General features: G+C 36.9%; 1 protein-coding gene across 4 annotated transcripts in view; it reads left to right on the forward strand.

Moving 5' to 3' along the window:
• FSTL5 (follistatin like 5) overlaps positions 1 to 14,486 on the forward strand; it is a 935,726-nt gene extending 921,240 nt beyond the window's left edge. For all 4 annotated transcript variants that reach the window (XM_070769158.1, XM_070769157.1, XM_070769159.1 and 1 more), the window contains one exon: positions 11,930 to 14,486. In XM_070769158.1, the coding sequence (XP_070625259.1) occupies positions 11,930 to 12,632 (703 nt within the window). In that variant the 3' untranslated portion in view covers positions 12,633 to 14,486. The remainder of the gene's footprint in view (positions 1 to 11,929) is intronic.
• Positions 14,487 to 26,395: the final 11,909 nt, after the last annotated feature.

A 26,395-nucleotide genomic window follows, 5' to 3' on the forward strand; every position in this document is an offset into this window, starting at 1 on the left:
AAACCTCTTTGATTTATTCTAATTAGAGTTCTTTTCCTTTGGGGATGCAGACTGATATACGTTTTCTCTTCAAGTGAAAGGTGAGCATAACAAAAATACAAGCTAATAACTGTTACAGGGATGTAGCTACACCCATATTTTCTCTGAAGTATTTCCCTAAATACACTTTGCAAGTCAAGGCACACAATTAAAAGCATCCCACTGCTTGACCTTAAGGATAATTACCTTAAAGAGAGAAACCATTTATTCCCTCTCCTTTTTCTTCCTAAGGTTTTATAAAGTGTGCTACATATGGTAGGTTGTGAATAATTACTGGATGTGATCACATAGTCTCCAGATCCCAAACCATGCCAAACATGGTTCCTCATGGAATTTTTTTTTTCACTTCCTTTTCTGTTTTACAGGTATACAGTAGACATTTTGGTAATATTTTTAATTGACTAGAAAGATTTTAATTTGTTTTTTGCCTTTGTTTTATCTACTTATTCTAGTATCCACTCTATGCTTAGAAATTATTTCTCACTCTGCTAATTACTAACTCCACTTCTGGTATATCACCTCTGATCCATTTACTAAGTTTTGCATGAAACACATTCTAATCAGAAGAACAGGTAAAGTCAGAGAGGTTGCTCTTTTCAGATTTTCTTGTTGTTTTCCAAAATCAAATTGGGGAGAGCAACCAGTCTTTAAAAATGCCATATTAGGCCATAGTTGTCATGTTTCCCTCTAAGCTCTTAAGCTCTTCAAAATATGGTGGATAATTTAGATATTCGAACTCTGGTCTATAGTGCATGTGGTGTGCACAGAATTCTTTTATTTTTTTTTTCAAAGTGAAGGATTTCTTTGGTCTACTTTTTATTTGCTGGATATAAGGTATGCTTTTAGGCTGGTTTAGAGACCATAGATTCACAGCCTGTGTATGTTTTATATTCGACTAGATTCAACATTTAGCCAGAATCTGATTTTTTTTTTTTTTTGTATGCCATGGTTACTCACTAGAAGTTATGGACCTTCAGATACTGTGTTAATTCTGTCAAGAAATTAGACATTCTCAATATAGCGAAATTAAGTTATATATTTACATGTCAGTTTTTTCTAGAAGAATCAAATTCTCATCACCACAGAAAAATAAGATATGAGAGAAGGAAAGACAATATTAGATTTCATATTCATATATACATTTTACTTCTTTTTAAGAAAAAAAAATGAAAGAAAGGGAGAAGTGATGTACTTAAAATATTTAACACAGAATTTCTAAAATATGCTTATAAAAGTCAGGCAGGAGGGCATCCTCGTGTTCATTTTACAGCTTTTCAACCTGTGTGTTGAAAACAGAAAACATCAAAGTATTATCATTTGTCAAACACTTCTAAGCTTTAGGATAATTCGGAGACTGTCCTTGCTCTTGTTATAAATCTCTACTAAATGTGTCAATTCTATTTCTCTATGCTTCCCCTCTTCCCAATGCGAATACGACCACTGTTTATGAACAGGTATAGTTTATTGAGCTATTTATGTGAAGTTCAGATAAAAACTAAATCCTCTGGTACTTGAGTAGCAACAACATTCAATCTCTTCTTACAAGGGTCAGTCTGGGATAATAGAAAACAAGTAAATATAAAAGAATTCATAAACTAGTGAATGATGGCTCATGTCAGATTTATGGTGTGTGTCCATGAAAACTCTGTGCTAACTGTAACGCAATGGAGGATGCTATTTCAACAGCACATTGTGTATGTGGGGCTATATATTAATTATAAGGAGTGTGTATGTTAGTCACTTAGTCATGTCGGACTCTTTGTGACTCTGTGGACTCTAGCCCTCCAGGCTCCTCTATCCATCAGATTCTCCAGACAAGAATATGAAGTGGGTTGCCATTCCCTTCTCCATTCCTGACCCAGGGATTGAACCTGGGTCTCCCACATTGCAGGCAAATTCTTTACCAACTGAGCCACAGGGGAAGCCCATTACAAGGAGAGGGACTTTTAGTTCCTTATCTGTTAAACATTTCTTACCTTCCAGTTGGAAAAGCGAGATACGTATCATCCAATTAGAAAAACAAGATACTACTAATCCTGCATTTTACGAAGTACTAATTATTTACTTGAGCATATGTTTTCCATACAATTCAAACAATATAGTTTCTAAAATTGAGACATCAGAAAAGTTTGGGGAAATGCTTTTATTTATATGTGGATTGCAGCATTTTTTTTAATGAATAAGGTGTAGTATCTGGCTAAATAAAACCTCAAGTACACTCAGTCTCCACTTACTGCTCCCCATTTGCATCCATTGATATACAGAAAAAGATTGTTCTAAAATATGTAGAGGTGCAGATGACAGGGTTTGAGGAAGGAGATCATATAGCAAAGGAGAGGGTGAATCAGAAAGACTGCGAAATCTGTGGGAACAGAAAAAAAATCATGGTTCAAAAAGATATTAATACATGCACACCAAAGCCATTGCAGCACTATTTACGATAGCCATGATATGGAAGTAACCTAAATATCCATCAACAAAAATGAAAGTGAAGTCGCCTAGCCATGTCCAACTCTTTGTGACCCCATGGACTGTAGCCTGCCAGGCTCCTCCATCCATGGGATTTTCCAGGCAAGAATACTGGAGTGGGTTGCCATTTCCTTCTCCAAGGGGTCTTCCTGACCCAGGGATCGAACTTGGGTCTCCTGCATTGCAGGCAGATTCCTTACCATCTGAGTCACCAGGGAATCCCTGTCCATCAACAAACGAGTGGGTAAAGAAGATGTGCTATAATATATACAATAGAATATTCAGTTCATTCGCTCAGTCCTGTCTGATTCTTTGCAACCCCATGAATTGCAGCACGCCAGGCCTCCCTGTCCATCACCAACTCCCAGAGTTCACTCAGACTCACGTCCATCAAGTCAGTGATGCCATCCAGCCATCTCATCCTCTGTCATCCCCTTCTCCTCCTGCCCCCAATCCCTCCCAGCATCAGAGTCTTTTCCAGTGAGTCAACTCTTCGCATGAGGTGGCCAAAGTACTGGAGTTTCAGCTTTAGCATCATTCCTTCCAAAGAACACCCAGGGCTGATCTCCTTTAGAATGGACTGGTTGGATCTCCTAGCAGTCCAAGGGACTCTCAAGAGTCTTCTCCAACACCACAGTTCAAAAGCATCAATTCTTTGGCTATTAGTCGTAAAAAGAACAAACTTTTGGGCCTAAAGATTACCCTACTGAATGAACTAAGTTGGACACATAAAGATACATATGATATGACATTGCTTATATGTGGAATATAAAATAAATAAAGGTGTACAAGTGAAGTTATTTACAAAACAAACAGAGACAGATGTAAAATGCAAACTAATGGTTACCAGGGAAGAAAAGTGGAGGGACAAATGTAGAGATTGGGACTGACATATACATACTACTATATATAAAGTGAATAACTCATAAGAACCTGCTGTATAGCACAGAGACATCTACTCAAAACTCTGTAATGGCCTATATGGGAGAAACAACTCTTAAAAAAAGTGGCTATATGTATAATTGATTCATTTTGCTGTACAGTAGAAACTAGCACAACATTGGAAATCAACTATACTCCAATATATATATATATATATATATATATATATATTTTTTTTTTTTTTAATAAAGAAACACTTCCCCAGCTTCTAAGATGGGGACTGGTTCTTAGTGACCAGAAGTCAGCTTTAATATTAGAAGTCAGCTTTAAACAGAACTGTCCAGGTGGGAATATGCATGGACTCTGGTAAGAGGCAACCCTAAATGAAAACTCAGGAGATAAAATAATTGTTTTTCTGCAAATCTTTGGAGTAACTTTTACTCTAAGTTTTGGAATATCGTTGCTCTTGGGACTGACCATATGGCAAATTAATACAAGTCATTAGCTGCAATTATGAGATTCCTTCAGTAGCATCTGAGGTGATGGATTTGAAAGCAGAACAGGAGCAGAATAACATTGCAGATGCTGTAGAGTGAGTGACTTAAAAACAGCTTTGTGAGATTCTATGTGATCAGACTCATTTGGGGACTGTCTAGTGAAAGATGTGGGAAAATCATTCATTATACAAATGCAAGACCTATATCCTGGTCTTGTGGGATCTGGAGGTCTTTGTTCAGCTGCTCTTTATTAGGGTTCATGATGTTTCAATCATGTTTCTCTCTAAGTATCTATTCTTTTCCTCTCTCTGCCAAATCACTTCCTCTGCAAGGCTCCTGAATTGTCATGACATAAACTCTCCATCTTCTTAAAGACCAGGTCCTAAAGTCAGCCACAAAATTTTCTGGTGTTTTTAGTGAAAGTCCTTGAGGTATCAATTTCAAACCCCTTCATCTGTGCAGAGTTCAAAGTCACCAGTATTCCATGGCCATCTGTTTCACCCCCTCCCTAAGAACTGAAACAACAACTCTAAAAGATGGTGGTGTGAGGTAGGCTGCCCTTGTTCCCGATCAAGTGGACTATTTGGTGATTGGGTGAGGTGTGGACTGGGCATGAATCCTGTTGATACAAGTGAGGGCAAGAAGAAAAATGTGAATTTCTATTATTAAAATGATCTCTGTTGAATTCACAAATGGAGAAATCTCATCATATTTGGGTAACTGCTGCTGCTACTAAGTCAATTCAGTCGTGTCCGACTCTGTGTGACCCCATAGACAGCAGCAGACAGATACCAGGCTTCCCTGTCCCTGGGATCTCCAGGCAAGAACACTGGAGTGGGTTGCCATTTCCTTCTCCAATGCATGAAAGTGAAAAGTGAAAGGGAAGTTGCTCAGTAGTGTCCGAATCTGTGCAACCCCATGGACTGCCACCTACCAGGCTCCTCCATCTATGGGATTTTCCAGGCAAGAGTACTGGATGGAGTGGGGTGCCATTGCCTTCTCCGAATTTGGGTAACAGTGCATGCTTATTTTTAACATTGTGGGAATACTGGTTACATAGAAAAAACTGACATTTGTTCTTATTTTTCCATCTATGGAAAATCTATTCTGAAATCTATTATGCCATAAGAAAGATTATATTTGATGTCAAAGGGAAAATTATGCTACTGAAAGGTTGCAGTTGCAAGCTGTGTGCTACACCAGGATTTGTGAGTTCAAGAAGAGAGGATTTCGATCTCGGGACAGAGACGAGTCTTGACTACTCAGAGTTTTTGTGTAGCCAAGTTTTATTAAAGTATAATAGAGGTACAGAAAGCTTTTGACACAGACCTCAAAAGGGGACAGAAAGAATGCCTGCTTGTAAGTTTTTAGCAAGGCATTTTATGTCTGGTAGTGAGAGCTGATAATCAGATAAGAGAGACACCTCCAGGCTAAGGGAGTTTCACCAGGCCCCTCTCCCACAATGTGCATTTATGAGATAAAATGGCACCAGGTGTGTCATCCCAGGCCATAAGATAATTGACATGAATACTGGTTTGTTGAGCCATTATCTTTTAGAGTCTCTTGATGAGTGTGAAAGAGGAGAGTGAAAAAGTTGGCTTAAAACTCAACATTCAGAAAACTAAGATCATGGCATCTGGTCCCATCACTTCATGGCAAATAGATGGGGAAATAATGGAAACAGTGGCAGACTTTATTGTTTTGGGCTCCAAAATTACTGCAGATGGTGACTGCAGCCATGAAATTAAAAGATGTTTGCTCCTTGAAAGAAAAGCTATGGCCAACCTAGACAGCATATTAAAAAGCAGAGACACTACTTTGCCAACAAAAGTCCATCTAGTCAAAGCTATGGTTTTTCCAGTAATCATGTATGGCTGTGAGAGTTGGACTACAAAGAAAACTAAACACCGAAGAATTGATGCTTTTGAAATGTGGTGTTGAAGAAGACTCTTGAGGGTCCCTTGGACTGCAGGGAGATCCAACCAGTCCATCCTAAAGGAGATCAGTCCTGAATATTCATTGGAAGGACTGATGCTGAAATTGAAATTCCAGTACCTTGGCCACCTAATGGGAAGAACTGACTCATTTGAAAAGACTCTTTATTAGGAGTCTTTTTTATTAGGAGTCTGATGCTGGGAAAGATTGAAGGCGGGAGGAGAAGGGGATGACAGAGGATGAGATGGTTGGATGGCATTACTGACTTGAAGGATATAAGTTTGAGTAAGCTCCGGGAGTTGGTGATGGACAGGAAAGCCTGGCGTGCTGCAGTTCATGGGGTAGCAAAGGGTCCAACATGACTGAGTGACTGAATTGAACTGAACTGAACTGAGCCATTGTCAGCCCAAGGTTTGAGAAAAGAAAAATATATTAGGTGGTACCAATTTGAAGAAAGGCAACTTTCAAAGCAAATACATGGTTTCATTAACATAGCTTAAGAAGAACATTTCCATAAGAAAAACGCATCAGTTAGTTCAAGGTTTGAGAAAAGTTTAAGCTAGGGGAACAAGGTGTCGTCAACAGATAAGGGAAAAAAATCTACCCCTTGAGATTTATTTCCTCCTGTCCTTTGGGGACCCCTACTGAGACTCTTAACACTCTTATTACTTAAGATATAAAAAATGGACAAATTCTGTTTCTTGAGAATGTACTATTTTCCTGGTAATAAACATACATTTATTCTCATTCTCAAAACAAGTTACTTTTATTCTCTTCCTGCTGATGAGGAAATTGAAACTTGTGGAAGTCAAGGACTTCATGTAAGGTCATATATCCATTCTGTTGAAAAACTTGGTCATGAAACTAAATCAGCCCATATTGAAAATCTTTACTTCATCCAAAACAAGTTCTCTGAACATGAATCACCTCAAAACCTCACTTTAAAGCATAAAAGCAGTAATTAAACTTGAATCTTTCTATAAACTTTATAATGAACTAAATTGATTAAACACTCAGAAAAACAAAATAATTTGGGAAAGAAGAAAAGACTGTCACCCTCTTCAACAAATCTGACATCAAATCCACACAATGCCGTGCTGAGAGGTCCAACTTTCCTAATTGCTATATTTCCCTAATAAACAAAGTGATCACAAGAGTAAGTTTTAACTCTCATTTCTCATAGTCTGCAACTTCCTATAGACATTCTGACAAATATTAGACAAACTATTAGGCCTAGTACTATGCAGAATTTTATGGTATTAAGTAGACGTGACAGTTAAGAGACTTGTAAATAATAATCACAGACTAATGAACAGTGGGAGACTTCAGAATATCAATCTGTACTAGGGGGAAATTTTGAATTAGAGACACTACTTCCTACCCAATAAATCAGTAGTGAAAAATTGAAGGCTTTCTCAATGCATCTGCTTATGCAGCTAGATCTGTAGTCCTGAAGAAGCATACAACGTGGATGCCAAAAGGAATGTAATTTTATCACCCTACAAGGGGCTTTTGCATTTTTAACTGAACCATTTTTAAAAATTTTAATTACCTCCAAAAGAGGCTGGATTGTATCACAGAAAACTTGAGTGCATCCTTCAGTATCAGAGTGAAACTAGTTCAAGGTAGTTAGAGCTTGTCTCTTCCTTCTTCTTTAGCAGTCAAATAACATTGCCCAAAGGGAACAGAAGACACAAAGTTAAGAGAACTGAAATGCCAAGTCTTGATTGTTTATGGCTTTTATTAAATGTGAAAATTACTGATTTTGCCTCTGAGCACATGCATCATATAGAACAGAAAAGAGACAATATCTTCCATAATAATTAACAAATTCATAAAAGATACCAGACACAGGTATACATCTTCATACTTACATATCCTTTATCACTGTTAATGAATAGAAACACACCTCTTTTCAATATCCCAAGTCCATTATTTATTAAGACAAGTATAAGTAAGCCAAATTATTTATATTTAAAATTTTATGGTATTTTTGATGCTGATAACACAAAAATAATTGGACTTGGTTTTTATTTTGAGAGTTTTTAAATTCTTTAGCATTCAGGTAGTATTCAGGTAGCAGAGACACTACTTTGCCCACAAATTCCGTATATTCAAAGCCATGGTTTTTCGAGTAGTCATGTACAGATCCGAGAGTTGGTTCATAAAGAAGGCTGAGCACAGAAGAATTTCTGCTTTCAAACTGGTTCTGGAGAAGACTCTTGAGAGTCCTTTGCACTACAAGGAGTTCAAACCAATCAATCCTAAATGAAATAAATATTCCCTGAATATTCATTCGAAGGACTGATGCTGAAGCTGAAGCTCAAATACTTAGGTCACCTGAGGTGAAGAGCTAACTCATTGGAAAAAACCCTGATGCTGGGAAAGATTGAAGGCAAAAGGAGAAGTGGGTGATAGACAATATGATGGTTAGATAGCACCACAAGCTCAAAGGACATGAGTTTGAGCAAACTCTTGGAGATAGTGGGGGACAGAGGAGACTGATGTGCCTCTCCGTGTGGTTGTAAAGAGTTGGATGAACAACAACAAAGTACTTAAAACCTATACCAGGTATTCATTTTTTGATGGGAACATTTGGAAGTGATTGCTAACATCATATAGGTGTCTTCATATCATTGTAATCAAAACTGAAATTGTATCCCGACTAGTATGGTATGAGCTTCGTTTACTGAAAGAACAGTGACCCAAATATTACTGACACAAGACAAGATAAAGATCCAGGAAATTAATAAGAAATTGTGCATGTCATTCTGAAATATTCTACAAATATTATTTCAAAATGATTACTTTATTCCATTTCAAGTATATATAGAAAAAGTAATAGTTACCAAGTAATAATACTTCAGAATATTATAATTAAGCATTAATCACTTAATTTCATTAATCCATTAAAATTTCTAGACTCTTTGGAAGCAAGGTGAGTTATATTCACCTCCAGTATATTTCTAGTGCTTTCTATTTAGTAATCATTCAATAAATGTTTAAGAAATCTTTTTAAAGTAGTTATACATGGTAGCTCTTCTTTTGTGTAGAAAAAGTCATGCTCTCTCCAAAGGCAACAAATAGTCTCTCACAAATCTTCAAATATTTCTAAAATTATTGCATAGTTTCCTAACTCTATGAAATGTAGTAACATAGAAGCAATGTAGGGAAAGAGCATATTAGCCAAGATGGCATGGTCAGGCTTTCTCACCCCAGGGCATCTTGCTTTTGTCCCACGTTTTATAAATCATGATTATGTAACAGCTGGGATCACTTACAGCCCTGCACATGCACATTACCAGGTACTTACTAAGATGTGGACTACTTGTGATATGAGTTCCAACTAAAAAGCAGCGGCATTACTGCCAATCATGGCTGTATCCCTTGAGTCAATAACAGAGGAGAGAATACAGTGTGTCTGTGGCTATGGCTGCTGCGCCAGTGAGGCGAGAATAAGGAGTCTGCAGCTCCTATGGCTCCTCGCATTTTCTTCTAGCCTCTTAGCTTGCCCCTTGCCTACCATGGGTTCAGTGAACAGTGAGTTCAGTGAACAGCAAGACAACTGGCCTCATTCATGAACAGGATCAGCGATACTAGCAGTTACAATCTTATGTCTGTTTTAGTAAAATATTTGTGCTTATGCACTTCATAACTTCCATCGTTATGACTGATTTTTTAAGAACATTTATTTCGTTTTATTCTATGATGTTAAAGGTCTGTGTTTATTCATATTTTGAGCTTGTCACATGCTTATATTGAAATTTTAAGGTGCTATTATCCTGAATGTATTTCTATATTATGTATCCATATATTTCTATATTATGTGTGTAGATATTTACAAAAAATAAATTTTTTAAGAAATAGTATACGGAAAATAAATTTTCTAGGTGACAAGAATAAAATGGGCCATTTTTAGAGTTTTTTTGTTTTAATTGTAGTTACTGTTTTGTCTCTAAGTAGTGTCTAACTCTTTTTGCCATAAGGGTGGTGTCAGATCACCCTTATGGCAGAAAGTGAAGAGGAACTCAAAAGCCTCTTGATGAAAGTGAAAGTGGAGAGTGAAAAAGTTGGCTTAAAGCTCAACATTCAGAAAACTAAGATCATGGCATCTGGTCCCATTGCTTCATGGGAAATAGATGGGGACACAGTGGAAACAGTATCAGACTTTATTTTTTTGGGCTCCAAAATCACTGCAGATGGTGACTGCAGCCATGAAATTAAAAGACGCTTACTCTTTGGAAGGAAGGTTATGACCAACCTAGACAGCATATTTAAAAGCAGAGACGTTACTTTGCCAACAAAGGTCCGTCTAGTCAAGGCTATGGTTTTTCCAGTGGTCATGTATGGATGTGAGAGTTGGACTGTGAAGAAAGCTGAGCGCTGAAGAATTGATGCTTTTGAACTGTGGTGTTGGAGAAGTCTCTTGAGAGTCCCTTGGACTGCAAGGAGATCCAACCAGTCCATTCTGAAAAAGATCAGTCCTGGGTGTTCTTTGGAAGGACTGATGCTGAAGCTGAAACTCCAATACTTTGGCCACCTCATGCGAAGAGTTGACTCATTGGAAAAGATTCTGATGCTGGGAGGGATTGGGGGCAGGAGGGGAAGGGGACAACAGAGGATGAGATAGCTGGATGACATCACCAACTTGATGGGCATGAGTTTGGGTTAACTCTGGGAGTTGGTGATGGACAGGGAGGCCTGGTGTGCTGCAGTTCATGGGGTTGCAGAGACAGACATGACTGAGCGACTGAACTGAACTGAACTGAACTCTTTTTGCAACGCATGGACTGTAGCCTACCAGGCTCCTCTGTCCACAGGATTTCTCAGGCAAGAATACTAGAGTGGAATTGTCATTCCCTTCTCCAGGAGATCTTCCTGATTCAGGGATTGAACCTGCATCTCCTGCTTTACCACTGAACCACATGAGAAGCCTTTTGTTTTATACTCATAGTAAAGTCATCTTAATCTTATTTTTTTCATTTAGGAGCAAAGTCAGTTAAGAATACCTCTCTCATATTTATTTTTAAGGAAATTTTGGAAATATTAGAAAGTGATTTAATCAATATTATTAAAAAAAATAAAAGTCCCTTCCAATTCTGTTGGGCTTTATGCATTTTGGGTGTAACTTTGTAAAGTAGTTTCTATCTCATTTTATCTTATTTTTGCTAGGAAGTCACCCATGTTATACATAAGGGTTTCCATATATATTCACCCCCAAACAAGCAAAACCCCACAAAATTGACTTCTCCATTTCACAGGGACTTCTGATCATCTATAGCTAGCATTCAGGACAAAAATAATTGAAGTAATCAAAGAGATCACCAAAATATATTTTAAAACATATTTATTTTTAAATTAAATTTAATAGAAAAATGCCATAAATATCCAAAGTTCATCATTATTCAATATAAAATGATTAATACAACACAGGTGTATCATTAATAATTATAACAGTATTAGCATGGCAAGGATGAAACTTTAACTTGGATTTAGAACATAATAAAATAAATGTTAAAATCGTAAAGGTAGTTAAGGTGATCCTAAAATGCAATAAATAGAAGTCTAATAGTTCTATAGTCCCTAAATCTACATCTATTAAGGGGAAAAAGCTTAAAATGAGAAAAATATGAATACTTATCTAAACAATGATGAGTATCAAATTTATTTGGTTATCACAAGCAATATAAGACGTCAATGAAGTGAGTGGAAAAGATGTATACTCAAGGTTTTTATTCTTTCTCATTTTCCTAGACATTAACTAAGTTGATTCAATATCAGTGGGTTTTGAGACATGCAAAATATGTCTACTTTTTGGCCCTTGATGATAAAAGTAAAGTGTGTTGCTCCAGTTAACTAGATACATCGCTTTTAATTATTTTGCTTTCTACAGCATGAGTTATAAATGTTTGGCTTTAATGAAAGGACAACCTAAGGAAGGAGGAGGGCAGTGGGATTTAAAGCAGACTCTAACAAGATTCAGCCACCAGTTCCTGCACAACCTGATAACTAGTGCCCAGGCTCTGAGTCCTCTTTTCACCTGCCCATAGTGCATTTCCTTCATCCCTTTGGAGTTTCCTGTCTAACTTTGATTTTCATTTTTGCAGGTTTGGATTTATTCTTCATAAAGATGAAGCTGCACTACAAAAGATTGATCTTGAAACCATGTCATACATCAAGACTATTAATTTGAAGGACTATCAATGCATCCCGCAGTCACTAGCATACACACACTTGGGAGGATATTACTTCATTGGCTGCAAACCCGACAGCACTGGGGCAGCTCCCCCACAGCTCTTGGTGGACGGTGTCACCGACTCAGTCATTGGGTTCAACAGTGACGTGACGGGCACTCCATACGTCTCTCCAGATGGACACTATCTTGTCACCATCAGTGACGTGAAAGGTCTTGTGAGGGTCCAGTACATCACCATCAGAGGAGAAATACAGGAGGCTTTTGATATTCACACTAATCTGCACATATCTGACCTGGCCTTTCAGCCATCCTTTACGGAAGCCCATCAGTACAACATTTATGGTAGTTCAAGCACACAGACAGATGTGCTCTTTGTGGAGCTTGCCTCCGGGAAGGTTAAGATGATAAAAAGCCTTAAGGAACCACTCAAGGCAGAAGAATGGCCTTGGAACCTGAAGAACAGACAAATCCAGGACAGTGGCTTGTTTGGTCAATACCTGATGACTCCTTCCAAGGACTCTCTCTTTATACTTGATGGACGACTCAATAAATTAAACTGTGAGATCACTGAAGTTGAGAAGGGAAACACAGTCATCTGGGTTGGAGAAGCCTAGAAGCCCTGTTAAATAATTATTAAATCAAGAGTTTTCCAATACACTGCACTAATCCATTATTTAAATTTACAGTTTAACTTTCTAAGTTTGTATCCTAGCCAAACATCAGTTATTTGGATGGCCCAAATAAAATAGTTTTTTTTTTTTTTAAACAAAGACATACACAATTATTAATATTGGTTGATTAGAAATAGTTAACACAGTATTTAATGAGAAACTATTTAAATTATAAGAACCAAATCAACTGTTATGTTTTTTTCCAATAGAATAGGAATTTAAATAATTAAAAATAACTCAACTGCAGGGAATTTCCAATGAATTCTAAACACCATTTCATCTTGAGGGTTATTAGTCTATTTTTTTTTCTGTCCTTTTAGTATGCTTAAACCAGAAATAAAAGATGTTGTAGAACCTTAAAATTCTTAATTCAAAATATTCTGTCCCATCCACTGTTTCTAATCTTTCGTGCCTTGAAAGGAATGTCACAAGAGGAAAAGGAAGGCTAAAAGCTGCATACGGACCACTCTCATCACTATAAATTTCTTGTCATTTAAAGAGAAAAGTTGAACATCTTTTGCACCAAACCCAGCCTTCAGTCATTTGTCTAACCCTCAATGAAATATCATTTGAAGACATAAACTGTCCTTAGGCTGTACACAGGTGACAAATTCTATTTGACACTCACTGTATAATCTGCAGCATGCTATGGAAAATGGGGAGGAAGGGAGGAAAATAATTATGGTAATATGTTTGCAGTGTATTCGTGACTCATTTTGCTTTCAATCACGAGAGTGCATTATATTTTTAATGCAAGTTTGTCTGGGATGTCAACTGCTTACAAATATCTCTTATTAGTGGAATAGACTTTTTTGTTTCTTATGATGTAGTCCAGTGTTGCATTAGCAGGAACTTTTATTTCCAAAATAGAAGCATTATTTGTGTCTGCTTAGAGTAAACCACATTTAGGGAAATTAACAACAGAGAGAAAAAAAACTGACTAGAGAACTGATGAGTATTAGCGGTTTAGGACAATTAGTAACAGAAATTGGGAATTAGGGGGTAGCACCACAGTGGTGAGAAAAGATGTACTTCTCTATCGCCTTTGCTATTTAAATATAATCCATCAAAGGACTCATTCCTTAATAACTTTCCCAAATGACTTCTGCTTAACTCCTATGTAATCCTTAAACAACTCTCTCACTGTGTGTCAAAGTTCAAAACCTAACTAATCCTCTTATTTGAGACACTGCATAGAAGTAAAAATCATTGCTTTCATTTTCCAGGGCAAATAAAAGGCCAGTAGAAGTGCATTAAAACTAGTAACTTGGTTTATTGAAATAAGCAGATTATTATCCAGGCTTAAAGTAAAAGCTTACGTTGTTTGGAGAATCTTTTTACTTATTATATTTTTGTTTTATTGTTGCTAAAAATGCTAATGTACTGTTGAAATGACCTCCATTTCCTGAAGGTAATCCAATAATGTCTTTTTTAAATACAAATTTTACTCAAGCTTAATTGTGTAAAACTGCTTAGAAACCTGAAATTTTATAGTGTGTACTATCTTATGTATATATAGCATCCTGAACTATGTGATAACAGTAGATTTATTCTTAGCTTAAGGAAACATTATGGGAGGCAGATTTAATGGACAACAGAAGTTAGCTTATGTTTCTACTTACCTGCTTTCCTTTTTAGCAATTTTCTTCTTTGTGAACATGAACCACATAAAGTGGCTGTGACCTAATGATTTAACCTAAGTCTGTCTCATACACCCTTCTTTGGTAGCTTACACCATGTGGCTGCTTTGTCTGTAGACACTGCTTGATAAAAGAGAATAAACCTCTTACATTTTAACCCTTGAGAGTTCAGTCAGTGTTTTAATGTGAATACCCATGTTTGTTTTATTTTTCCTCCCAGTGCTTCAAACACAGACTGGTTTATGTCCCCATTGTTTTGAAAGTGATGGGATGGGGTAGAAGGCAGGTAAAGTGAGACCAATCAAGGAAAGACAACTTAGCTTCATTATATCAATTCTAAGTGGCTCTGTCACTTCATATTCATATGTAAAGCAAGATATTTATCCTTTTAAGATGTCTATTTCATTAGAATCCCTTCTTGTGTATTAAAGGAATGAATGAATATCAGAATGGAACATAAACATAGACTTAAATCCCCTTTTCCCCACATTCTTACACTATTAACCACACAAATACTAAGCCCCCCTTTTGAACAGTGTAATGTTTAAAATATTGACATTTGTGATACTTTAAAAAAAATAAGGAAATGCAATACTATATTTTCTAAGATAGATATTTCTTTCTTCAGTGGTAGAGAGAAAAAGTAAGAGCCGGCATACAGGGCATCAGCATTGCTCTATACACATCTTGATAAACATGTATTGAATATAATGATCTCATCAATAACTGGGTATGTGTGAAAACTGAACATGAAGAAAAACTAGAATAAAAGATGACATCACTGCTCTCTAAAAAGAATAGATTTTTAACAGACAGGATAAAACAGCAACAAGGTAGCCAAAAAAATATGACATAATTTTGCTGCAAATTATCTGGTAATAATTGTGTGATAACCATAATAGGCATGAAGTAAGAAAAGGTGTGAAACCAAGAATGGAAATAGAACATGGGAAGGTCTTTGAGCAAAATTGACTAGAAAAAGTTAATATTTATGTAAAGAAGGTGGTAATTCATGAAAAATGGATTATGATCAGATTTTGGAGGGAGGGAAGTGAAGAATAGGGCTTCCCAGGTGGCTCAGTAAGTATAGAATCTGCCTTCAGTGCAGGAGACACAGGACCCCACGGTTTTAATTTCTGGGTTGGGAAGATCCCCTGGGGAAAGGCATAGCAACCCATGCCAGTATTCTTGCCTGGAGAATACCACAGACAGAAGTTGCAAAGAGTCGGACATGACTGAAGCAACTGAGCATGAAGTGAAGAATGAAACAAATTGAAAGAGTCTAGACTTAATCCAGAGAGTAGGAACTCAAGACTAATTTTTAAAAGGAGAAAGAACAATGAAAACACTTTTAACATTTTTTATTTTCTAATATAACGAAGATTTGAGAGGAAATTGGAGAAACTGGTATCAGTTGGGAGGCTACTGCAGAAAATGGAAGTTTATGATCTATAATATACAAGATGAAACTCAACATTAAAACTCAACCTTAAGAAAACTAAGACCTTGGCATCTTGTCCTATCACATCACAGCAAATAGATGGGGAAGCAATGAAAACAGTGAGAGACTTTATTTTCTTGGGCTCCAAAATCACTGCAGAGGGTGACTACAGCCATGAAAATAAAAGACACTTGCTCCTTTGAAGAAAAACTGTGACAAGCCTAGACAGCTTATTAAAAAGCAGAGACATTACTTTGCCAACAAAAGTCCATCTAGTCAAAGCTATGGTTTTTCCAGTATTTATGTATGGATGTGAGAGTTGGACCCTAAAGAAAGCTGAGCACTGAAGAATTGATTCTTTTGAACTGTGCTGTTGAAGAAGACTGTAGAGTCCCTTGGACTGCAAGGAGATCCAACCAGTCAATCCTAAAGGAAATCAGTCTGGAATATTCATTGGAAAGACTGATGCTGAAGCTGAAGCTTCAATACTTTGGCCACCTGATGGGAAGAACTAACTCATTGGAAAAGACCCTGGTGCTGGGAAAGATTGAAGGCAGGAGGAGAAGGGGACAACAGAGGATGAGATGGTTGGATCGCATCACTGACTTCATGGACATGAGTTTGATCAAGCTCTGGGAGTTGATGACGGACAGGAAAGCCTGGCATGCTGCAGTCCATGCAGTCGCAAAGAGTTGAACATAACTATGCAACTGAACTGAATTGAAGATAAGGCATGTTAAGGAAATATACTTGAAAGGGCAACTGAATAAATATGGATGATAAAAAGAGAAAAATCAGTTTCCCACATGGTGCTAATGGTAAAAAAAACTTGCCTGCCAATGCAGAAGTTGCAGGTTCGATCTTTGGGTCTAGAAGATCCCCTGGAGGAGGGCATGGCAAGTCACTCCAGTATTCTTGCTGGGGAAATTCTGTGGACAGAAGAGCCTGGCAGTCCACAGTCCGTAAGATCGCAAAGAGTCACACATAACTGAAGCTACTTAGCACACAAGCATGCATATAAGACAGGGTGTGTTAAGGAAACATGCTTGAGATGGCAACTGAATAAATATGGGTGATAAAAAGAGACAAATCAGCAGGTCTCAATTACAACACCAGTGGTAAAAATATGAGAGCCATGAAAGAAAAGAAGATTGGGAGAGAGAAGGAGGGCTTAGATAAAAGACAAATAAGAATGATGGACATGGAATATATTTCCAGAGTAGTGTCATCATGTATTATAGCAAACTAATACAATTTTCAGGCATTATTCCATTGTCTGTCTAGTAATATAAAAGTAAAATAGAAGTGTTTTTTAAAAAGTATAATTTTAGAATCTTGGCACCTTTAAGACTCCCACTCAAAAGGTCTTCAGAGGGTTTTCTTTTAAAACAATAAGTGAACTTGACTGGATTTTACATTAAGTATTTCAGATTTTACAGAATGAAACAATATGCTTAATCATATTTGACAGCTTATCATATTACGCAAATTTTAAAAGTGAAAAAAAATTCAAGAACAATATGACTATCATGAAAATTAACATGACTCTAAAATAACATGAAATGTACACCCCAAATGTCACAACTCTAAGAACTCATAAGAGGTCACTTCTAATGTCACTTGTCCATGCATCTACCATTTAGCTATTCTTCCTGTGTGAACAGGTAAGAAAAAAAAGCAATATCTTATCAAAAGCCTATTTTCATTTTTCTTCCAATCACACTCTAATATCATTTACCTCTCCTTGGAATCTTCAAGCATAGAAATATGCTTTCAAAATCATGCTATATAAATTCATGATTGTAGACTTGAATCATGGTAACCTTTTCACATCCTCCTAGAAGGCTAAATCTTAGCATGGGAATATGATTTTGTTTGTTTGCTTGTATTTAATAAATTATATTGTCCTATTAGTAAACAGAAAAGCACAGTTTCTCAGTAATATTCATCAACAAAATATCCCTGCCTCTGTCGAATATAATGAGTGCCACACAGCTATTTCACAGTAATGTGCAGCTAACAGTTGGTGAATTAGAAAAGTTTTCAACATTTTTCTTTTATACCAGCTTTCAGTGATGATAAAATTGTCAATGTTTTGGGACTTGTGTTCAAGTTCATAATTAAATTTTGCACATAGAATAATTTGGCTGAAACTGAGAAAGAACAGACTGAAAAATAAAATATGTTGTTCTAATAAATGTCTTGAAGACTGTCTCTGCATGTGCATTTTGCCACTTTTAAAAGAAGATTCAGAATTGTCTCAATATCGAAAGAATATACTGCTACTTCAATTTAAAATCTGTTCTTCCTATTCACGTGTATAAATTCTTTTTGCATTTCCATGAAAAACCACACTGTTTTTTTACACCTCGAGCTACATACTTCAGTGTTACAAAGTCCAAGTGAAAAGTCCCATGATAATCATGAAAGGGACTCTCCATATATGACAATATATAGCTATTACAAATGAATAGTCATTGAATTACTCTTCTATACCTCTGCTTATCTACCTACTTTACTTTCTTTAATTTTTTAAACATTTCTTTAATGTGGACCATTTTTAAAGTCTTAATTGAATTTATTATAATATTGCTTCAGTTTTATATTTTGGGTTTTTGGCTGGGAGGCACATGGGGTCTTAGCTAGCTGACAGTGATTAAATTTGCACTCCAGTGTTTCAAGGCATAAATCTTAACTTCTGGACCACCAGGGAAGTCCTGCACACCTATTTTCAAAAAAGTTTTGCTTCTAATTCAAGGTTCTATACTTTGTTCAGAATTCTTACCAAAGTATAACAAATGTGCCACATCTGAACTCGGGAATAAAGTATTATTCATTATTTTCTTTAGATCAATACACATCTTGATATATTAATTGTCTTTTAGGAAAATAATTATTATTATAGGTTGAGCAAAAATAAATATATCAATTAGATTAAGGATAGTAACATATAGTATGCTAGTTTTATGTAGTTTAAAAAATCTGATTGTTGACAGAAATATTAAATGATTTTGTTTTCTGTATCCTGGTAGAAATATGCCACACATCGTGCAGGGTCACATAATGTGGTAGTTAGAAACCACACTGGTGTGTGCGTGCGTGTGTCTCAGTTTGGGCATATGAAAAAATGGAAGCATATCTGACAATATTGGAGAACTAAATTTTAACATTCAAACATATCTTGTTGGTACTTTGAAGTTTCTCTTAAACCTAGGATAAGATTTATTTAAATATAATTTATCATACGTAAGAATCTAGCATAAGTTTGTGGAATGATTTTAGGTCACAGAATCTTGTTCTTCTACACACCCATATATATGTTTTCTAAATAATCAACTGAAAATGAGGATATAACTTCAATCTGTGCAATACCTACTAACTATAGCATCCATGTACATGTAAAATATAAACGACAGAGGAGTAAGAAAAATCAAAGAAACAAAAGACTAGTGAGTCTTGACTCTGAAGACTCTATTAAATCAGCTAGATTAAGGCTTTGCAAGTATGTGTAGCAATAATGTGTGTTGTTACTAGCTCAGTCATGTCTGACTCTTTGCAACCCTTTGGACTTTCCAGGCAAGAATACTAGAGTGGGTTGCTAGTTCCTTCTCCAAGGGATCTTCCTGATCCAAGGATTGAACCTGTGCCTCCAGTGTCTCCTGCATTGGCAAGTGGATGGCTTGCCAATGGTGGCTGGTGGCTCAGATGGTAAAGAATAATAAGTACTGCTTAATAATGTAATGCTAACATCTATTTTGGAGGGCTCCAAAATCACTGCAGATGGTGACTGCAGCCATGAAATTAAAAGACACTTGCTCTTTGGAAGAAAAGTTATGAACAACCTAGATGGCATACTGAAAAAGAGAGACATTACTTTGCCAACAAAGGTCTGTCTAGTTAAAGCTTTGGTTTTTCCTGTAGTCATGTATGGCTGTGAGAGTTGGACTATAAAGAAAGCTGAACAGCAAAGAATTAATGCTTTTGAACTGTGGTGTTGGAGGAGACTCTTGAGAGTCTCTTGGACAGCAAGGAGATCCAAACAGTTCATCCTAAAGGAAATCAGTCCTGAATATTCATTGTAAGGACTGATGCTGAAGCTGAAACTCCAATACTTTGACCACCTGATGCGAAGAACTGACTCATTTGAAAAGACCCTGATGCTGGGAATGATTGAAGGCAGGAGGAGAAGCAGACAACAGAGGATGAGACTGTTGGATGGCATCACCAACTCAATGGACATGAGTTTGAATAAGCTCTGAGAGTTGGTGATGGACAGGGAACCCTGGCGTACTGCAATCCATAGGGTCACAAAGAATCGGACACTGAACCAAACTGAACATCTAATGAATACATATGCATGTACACATGCATATAAATATATATTTACATACATACAAAAAGCTATTTTCTATATATATATAATGGCTTCCCTGGTAGCTCAGATGGTAAAGAATCTGCCTAAAATGCAGGAGACCTAGGTTCGATTCTTGAGTCAGGAAGATCCCCTGGAGAAGGAAATGGCAACCCACTCCAGTATTCTTGCTTGGGAAGTCCCATTGACAGAGGAGTCTGGCAGGCTACAGTCCATGGGTTGCAAAGCTTCAGACATGACTGAACGACTAACATTTTTACTTTTCATTTTCACACTTATATATATATCCAAAAATCACTTCTTTGACATTTCTTAACAATTAGTAGTACTTTTTAAAACCAACTACAGACTCAAATTTAATAAAGAAAAATAATATAGAAAACATTCTCAATTCATTGGAAATAAATTGAGAAATAAAATTTTCAAATAAATCAGCTATAAATATGTAAATAAGAAAATTAGTAAACATGTACAAGTATTCAAAACAGGACTTTAAAAAAGGAATCAAATTGAAAGGCACAGAATCTATGGATTCTATTAGATGAAAATGAAGCAACATAATTCAAAAATAATGAAGCTTCTGGCATTTGCTAGAAAAAAAGAAATTTTCAAAGAAAGCCCCTCCCACTCTAATAAAGAGAAAAAGTTGGAAAATTGTCAAAATCAAAATTTTGCCTGAGCATAGTGTAGAGCTAGGTTTGCAAGTTCAACAGGTAAACTCATTTCTAATGAGGAACAAAGAATTATTTAACCCTGGTAGTCTACATGAAAGCAGGCAATAGTAAATCAGCAAAAAGTTTAACAACTTTTTAAAGGCTCCTAGGGGCTACCTTATGAGTTTGGAATGTCTGGGGCCAGGGGCACAAGCACAGGAGGAGTTCATACACTCAGTATCGTTTCAGATGGCATATAAGGTCAGAGGCAGGCAGGAGACTGGAGGCAGCTTCCCTGGAGGTGCTGTGAGTCAGGTGACCAGCTGCTGTGGGGGGCTATCCTTGTGCCCTTGCTAAGACTCTTCATACCTAGGAAGCCAAATGTTAAGCCCCTAAAGGAAGGGGCAGCCATCTTTCTCGCCCCCAGGAACAGGCAAGAACTCATTGTTTCCAAGAGTGAAAGCAGACCCTCTGACTCTGATGTAGGGTAGCAAGCACTCAGTGTCTCAAGACACAGGCAGAAAGAATGCTCTGATGCTGGGGGAGAGGCCAGAAACCTGGTAAACCTGGTCAGGAGACCATGTAAAGAACTGAATTCTACTTACAGGGACATTGTAGGAAGTTTTATCTTTTCTTTTCTTTCTTTTTTTTTTTTTACTAAACTCTCATTTTTCTGATAGTAGTAAACTCTCATATGTCTCCAGCTGCCTTCTTAATACATTTGCATATATTTTCCACCCTCTTATTTTATATTTGTATCTTTCAGTTTGAAATATGTTTCCTTTTAACAATATGTATCTGGATCTTTTCCCTTCCTACCTGACCACAGCACACCAGGCCTCCCTGTCCATTACCAACTCCCGGAGTCCACCCAAACCCATGTCCATCAAGTTGGTGATGCCATCCAACCATCTCATCCTCTGCTGTCCCCTTCTCCTCTTGCTCCCAATCCTTCCCAGCATCAGGGTCATTTCAAATGAGTCAGCTCTTCATAGCAGGTGGCCAAAGTATTGGGGTTTCACCTTCAACATCAGCCCTTCCAGTGAACACCCAGGACTGATCTCCTTTAGAATGGACTGGTTGGATCACCTTGCAGTCTAAGGGACTCTCAAGAGTCTTCTCCAACACCACAGTTCAAAAGCATCAATTCTTCGGCACTTACCTTTCTTTATAATCGAGCTCTCACATCCATACATGACCACTGGGAAAACTATAGCCTTGACTAGACGGACCTTTGTTGGGAAAGTAATGTTTCTGTTTTTTAAAATGCTGTCTAGGTTGGTCATAACTTTCCTTCCAAGGAGTAAGCATCTTTTAATTTCATGGCTGCAATCACCATCTACAGTGATTTTGGAGCCCAGAAAAATAAATTCAATCACTGTTTCCACTGTTTCCCCATGTCTTTCTATTCTCTTCTTTTACTTTACTGCTTATTTTTGAATTGGGTGACTATTTTCTAAGGTTACATTTAAATTCCTTTCATGATCTTTTCACTGTGTGAAAAAATATTTTTGTCTTTGTTGCTTTAGGGCAACATAATTTTTAATTAAACAATTTAATATTAATTTAATATTTTCCCTTTGTTGCTTTTGAGTCCTGTCTTAGGGTCTTTTATGATCTGGTTTTCCTTAGTGTCAGTTTTCCTGGTTATTTCTGAAAAATTAACTGACCTATGATTTAGCTCCTTACCCATGTGGAACTACCTGTTTCTTATTTGGTTACCTCTAAAATCTATTGTTTTAAAAGAGTCTTCAGGTGTAAGTCCCTTTAAACTCTGCTGTAGAAAAGTCAGAATTTAAGAGAACAGATTTGTTGCTCTGTTCTTTTTTTTTTTTCAATTGTATTGGTTTTGCCACACATCAACATGAATCCGTGACGGGTGTACACGTGTTCCCAATCCTGAACCCCCCTCCCACCTCCCTCCCCATACCATCCCTTTCCCCTACCTTAATGATTTGCAAAATAATCTGAGTCATATATCTGAAACTGGTATTGGAAATAGTCCCTCCCTACTCTCAGAGTGACCCTCCGGCTTTGTGAGCAGGGCAGTGAGTAGGAAATGGTAGTTCTCTGTTCTTTTAGATCCTAGGATTTTCTTAAATTGTCTACATTAAACTGCACGATGTAGCATATCATTAACTTTCTGATCCCGTGATCATCACATGAGCACTTCCATTCCATTCATCTCCAGTCATATCTGCTTTTCTTTTCCTTTAGAATATTATCTGTAGTCTTGAATCTTTACACTTGCTGGTCCTTTTACCTGGAGCACTTTTCCCCAATCATTCTTACAAATTGTCTCTTTACTTTCTTCATGTATCTGCTTACCAGTGAGATTTTTCTGACTACCCTGTTTAAAATTTGAAATGATCTTCCAGAATACGCCTATCACATTTGCTGATATTTATTGCCATAATTGAATCAATATCTAACATGCTACGTAATTTATTTTCTGTTTATTATCTATATAACCCTATCCAAAACATACATACTATGCAATCAAACAAGAACAGGAATATTTGTCTGTTTTATCTATACTGCAAACAAAAAAGGGTGTGTATGCAGTAAGCACATATTAGGCAGTAAATAAACATATGGGAGATGATTGGATTATTATTTTAATTGGACTCAAAGTAGTTTTTGGAGCATATGTTGAACTTTCTGATAATCTCAAATCATTATGCAAAAATGTATGCCTTGAATGTTATTAAACTGTGATAATTGAAAGTAGCATTATTCAGGCAGGTGTTTTCTATTTAATATTCTCTAAGTCTCTAAAGTATTAGAGTTAATAGACATAATGAACATTTGGATAGATGATGCTTTTTTAAACATTTTCCATCTCAGATTAAATGTAAATGCTTATGTAAACAAGATGTTTGCTATGTTAAACAATGATCCCTTTCATATATAATTAAAATCCAAATTATTATGCATTATATTTATTTAGTTATAGAGGCTGTTGGTCCTTTTTATATTACCCATGACACAAAGAGCATGTTTATATGAAATAAATAAAAGATGTTACATATATAGTATTCCAGAAAAATATCAGTATATTTGGGGATATTAATGTTTAAGTTTTAAAATTAACTCATCAAATAAAAAGTATACCATTTATCACTGAAAGTATCTACAACTTTATTAAAATTTCTGTCAACAGTGTGCTAAATTTATGCTTACTCCAACATCCAACATGAAATAACTTGCTTTTGATTTATCTTACTTGTATGTATTATGCATAAAATTTTTCACTGTTATTCAACTATATTCATTTTCTTCTTTTGTTCTTACCTCAGTTTTGAATTTTGCTGATGTCAGTTATAATTATCTGAACTGAAAACCACCATCCAAAAAAGTTGTAATCTTTAAAGAAAATTATAATATAAGAATATAAGAAAATTATACTATAATATAAAATTATAATATAATATAATATAATTATAATATACTAGTTATACTTGAAATACTTAAGTATGTTACTTAGAAATTCCATTTTTTAATTCTTTCAGAAAATGTCTAAGCTCAAGTTTTATTCTTTAAAGTATTTACCCATTTAAACTTTCCTGGGATTTTTTTCCCCCATAAGATCTATTATTATTATGTCAAAAAACAACGTTGGAACTGAACATGGAATAGGAGTGTTTCAAAATTGGGAAAGGAGTGTGTCAAGGCTGTATAGTGTCACCCTGTTCATTTAACTTATATGCAGAATATATCATGTGAAATGCTGGGTTGGATGCATCACAAGCTGGAATCAAGATGCCAGCAGAAATATCAGTAATGACAGATATGAAAACAACAACTAAATGAACTGGAGATATGCAACCTTCTAGGAAAAAAAAAAAAACAAGAGAAAGAGAAACCCAAGTAAGATGGTAGGTGTTGCAAGAGGCATCAGAGGGCAGACACACAAACCCTAATCACAGAAAACTAGTCAATCTAATCACATGGACCATAGCCTTGTCTAACTCAGTAAAACTAAGCCATGCCATGTGGGGCCACCCAAGAAGGGCGGGTCATGGTGGAGAGATCTGCAAGAATGTGGTTCACTGGAGATCAGATCAGACCAGATCAGTCACTCAGTCATGTCCAACTCTTTGCAACCCCATGAATCACAGCACGCCAGGCCTCCCTGACCATCACCAACTCCCGGAGTTCGCTCAGACTCACGTCCATCGCGTCAGTGATGCCATCCAGCCATCTCATCCTCTGTCGTCCCCTTCTCCTCCTGCCCCCAATCCCTCCCAGCATCAGAGTCTTTTCCAATGAGTCAACTCTTCGCATGAGGTGGCCAAAGTACTGGAGTTTCAGCATTAGCATCATTCTTTCCAAAGAAATCCCAGGGCTGATCTCCTTCAGAATGGACTGGTTAGATCTCCTTGCAGTCCAAGGGACTCTCAGACTCTTCTCCAACACCACAGTTCAAAAGCATCAATTCTTCGGCGCTCAGCTTTCTTCACAGTCCAACTCTCACATCCATACATGACCACAGGAAAAACCATAGCCTTGACTAGACGGACCTTTGTTGGCAAAGTAATGTCTCTGCTTTTGAATATGCTATCTGGGTTGGTCATAACTTTTCCTTCCAAGGAGGAAGCGTCTTTTAATTTCATGGCTGCAGTCACCATCTGCAGTGATTTTGGAGCCCAGAAAAATAAAGTCTGACACTGTTTCCACTGTTTCCCCATCTATTTCCCATGCAGTGATGGGACCGGATGCTATGATCTTCGTTTTCTGAATGTTGAGCTTTAAGCCAACTTTTTCACTCTCCACTTTCACTTTCATCAAGAGGCTTTTGAGTTCCTCTTCACTTTCTGCCATAAGGGTGGTGTCATCTCCATATCTGAGGTTATTGATATTTCTCCCGGCAGTCTGGATTCCAGCTTGTGTTTTTCCAGTCCAGCTTTTCTCATGATGTACTCCGGATATAAGTTAAATAAACAGAGTAACAATATACAGCCTTGACATACTCCTTTTCCTATTTGGAATCAGTCTGTTATTCCATGTCCAGTTCTAACTGTTGCTTCCTGACTGCATACAAATTTCTCAAGAGGCATTTCAGGTGGTCTGGTATTCCCATCTCTTTTAGAATTTTCCATGGTTTATTGTGATCCACATAGTCAAAGGCTTTAGCATAGTCAATAAAGCAGAAATAGATGTTTTTCTGGAACTCTCTTCCTTTTTCCATGATCCAGTGGATATTGGCAATTTGATCTCTAGTTCCTCTGCCTTTTCTAAAACCAGCTTGAACATCTGGAAGTTCACGGTTCACATATTGCTGAAGCCTGGCTTGGAGAATTTTGAGCATTACTTTACTAGTGTGTGAGATGAGTGCAATTGTGTGGTAGTTTGAGCATTCTTTGGCATTGACTTTCTTTGGGATTGGGATGGAAACTGACCTTTTCCAGTCCTGTGGCCACTGCTGAGTTTTCCAAATTTGCTGGCATATTGAGTGCAGCACTTTCACAGCATCATCTTTCAGGATTTGGAATACCTCCACTGGAATTCTATCACCTTCACTAGCTTTGTTTGTAGTGATGCTTTCTAAGGCCCACTTGACTTCACATCCCAGGATGTCTGGCTCTAGGTCAGTGATC

The sequence above is a fragment of the Bos indicus genome, chromosome 17 (genome assembly GCF_029378745.1).
Source record: "Bos indicus isolate NIAB-ARS_2022 breed Sahiwal x Tharparkar chromosome 17, NIAB-ARS_B.indTharparkar_mat_pri_1.0, whole genome shotgun sequence".
Classification (NCBI taxonomy): domain Eukaryota; kingdom Metazoa; phylum Chordata; class Mammalia; order Artiodactyla; family Bovidae; genus Bos; species Bos indicus.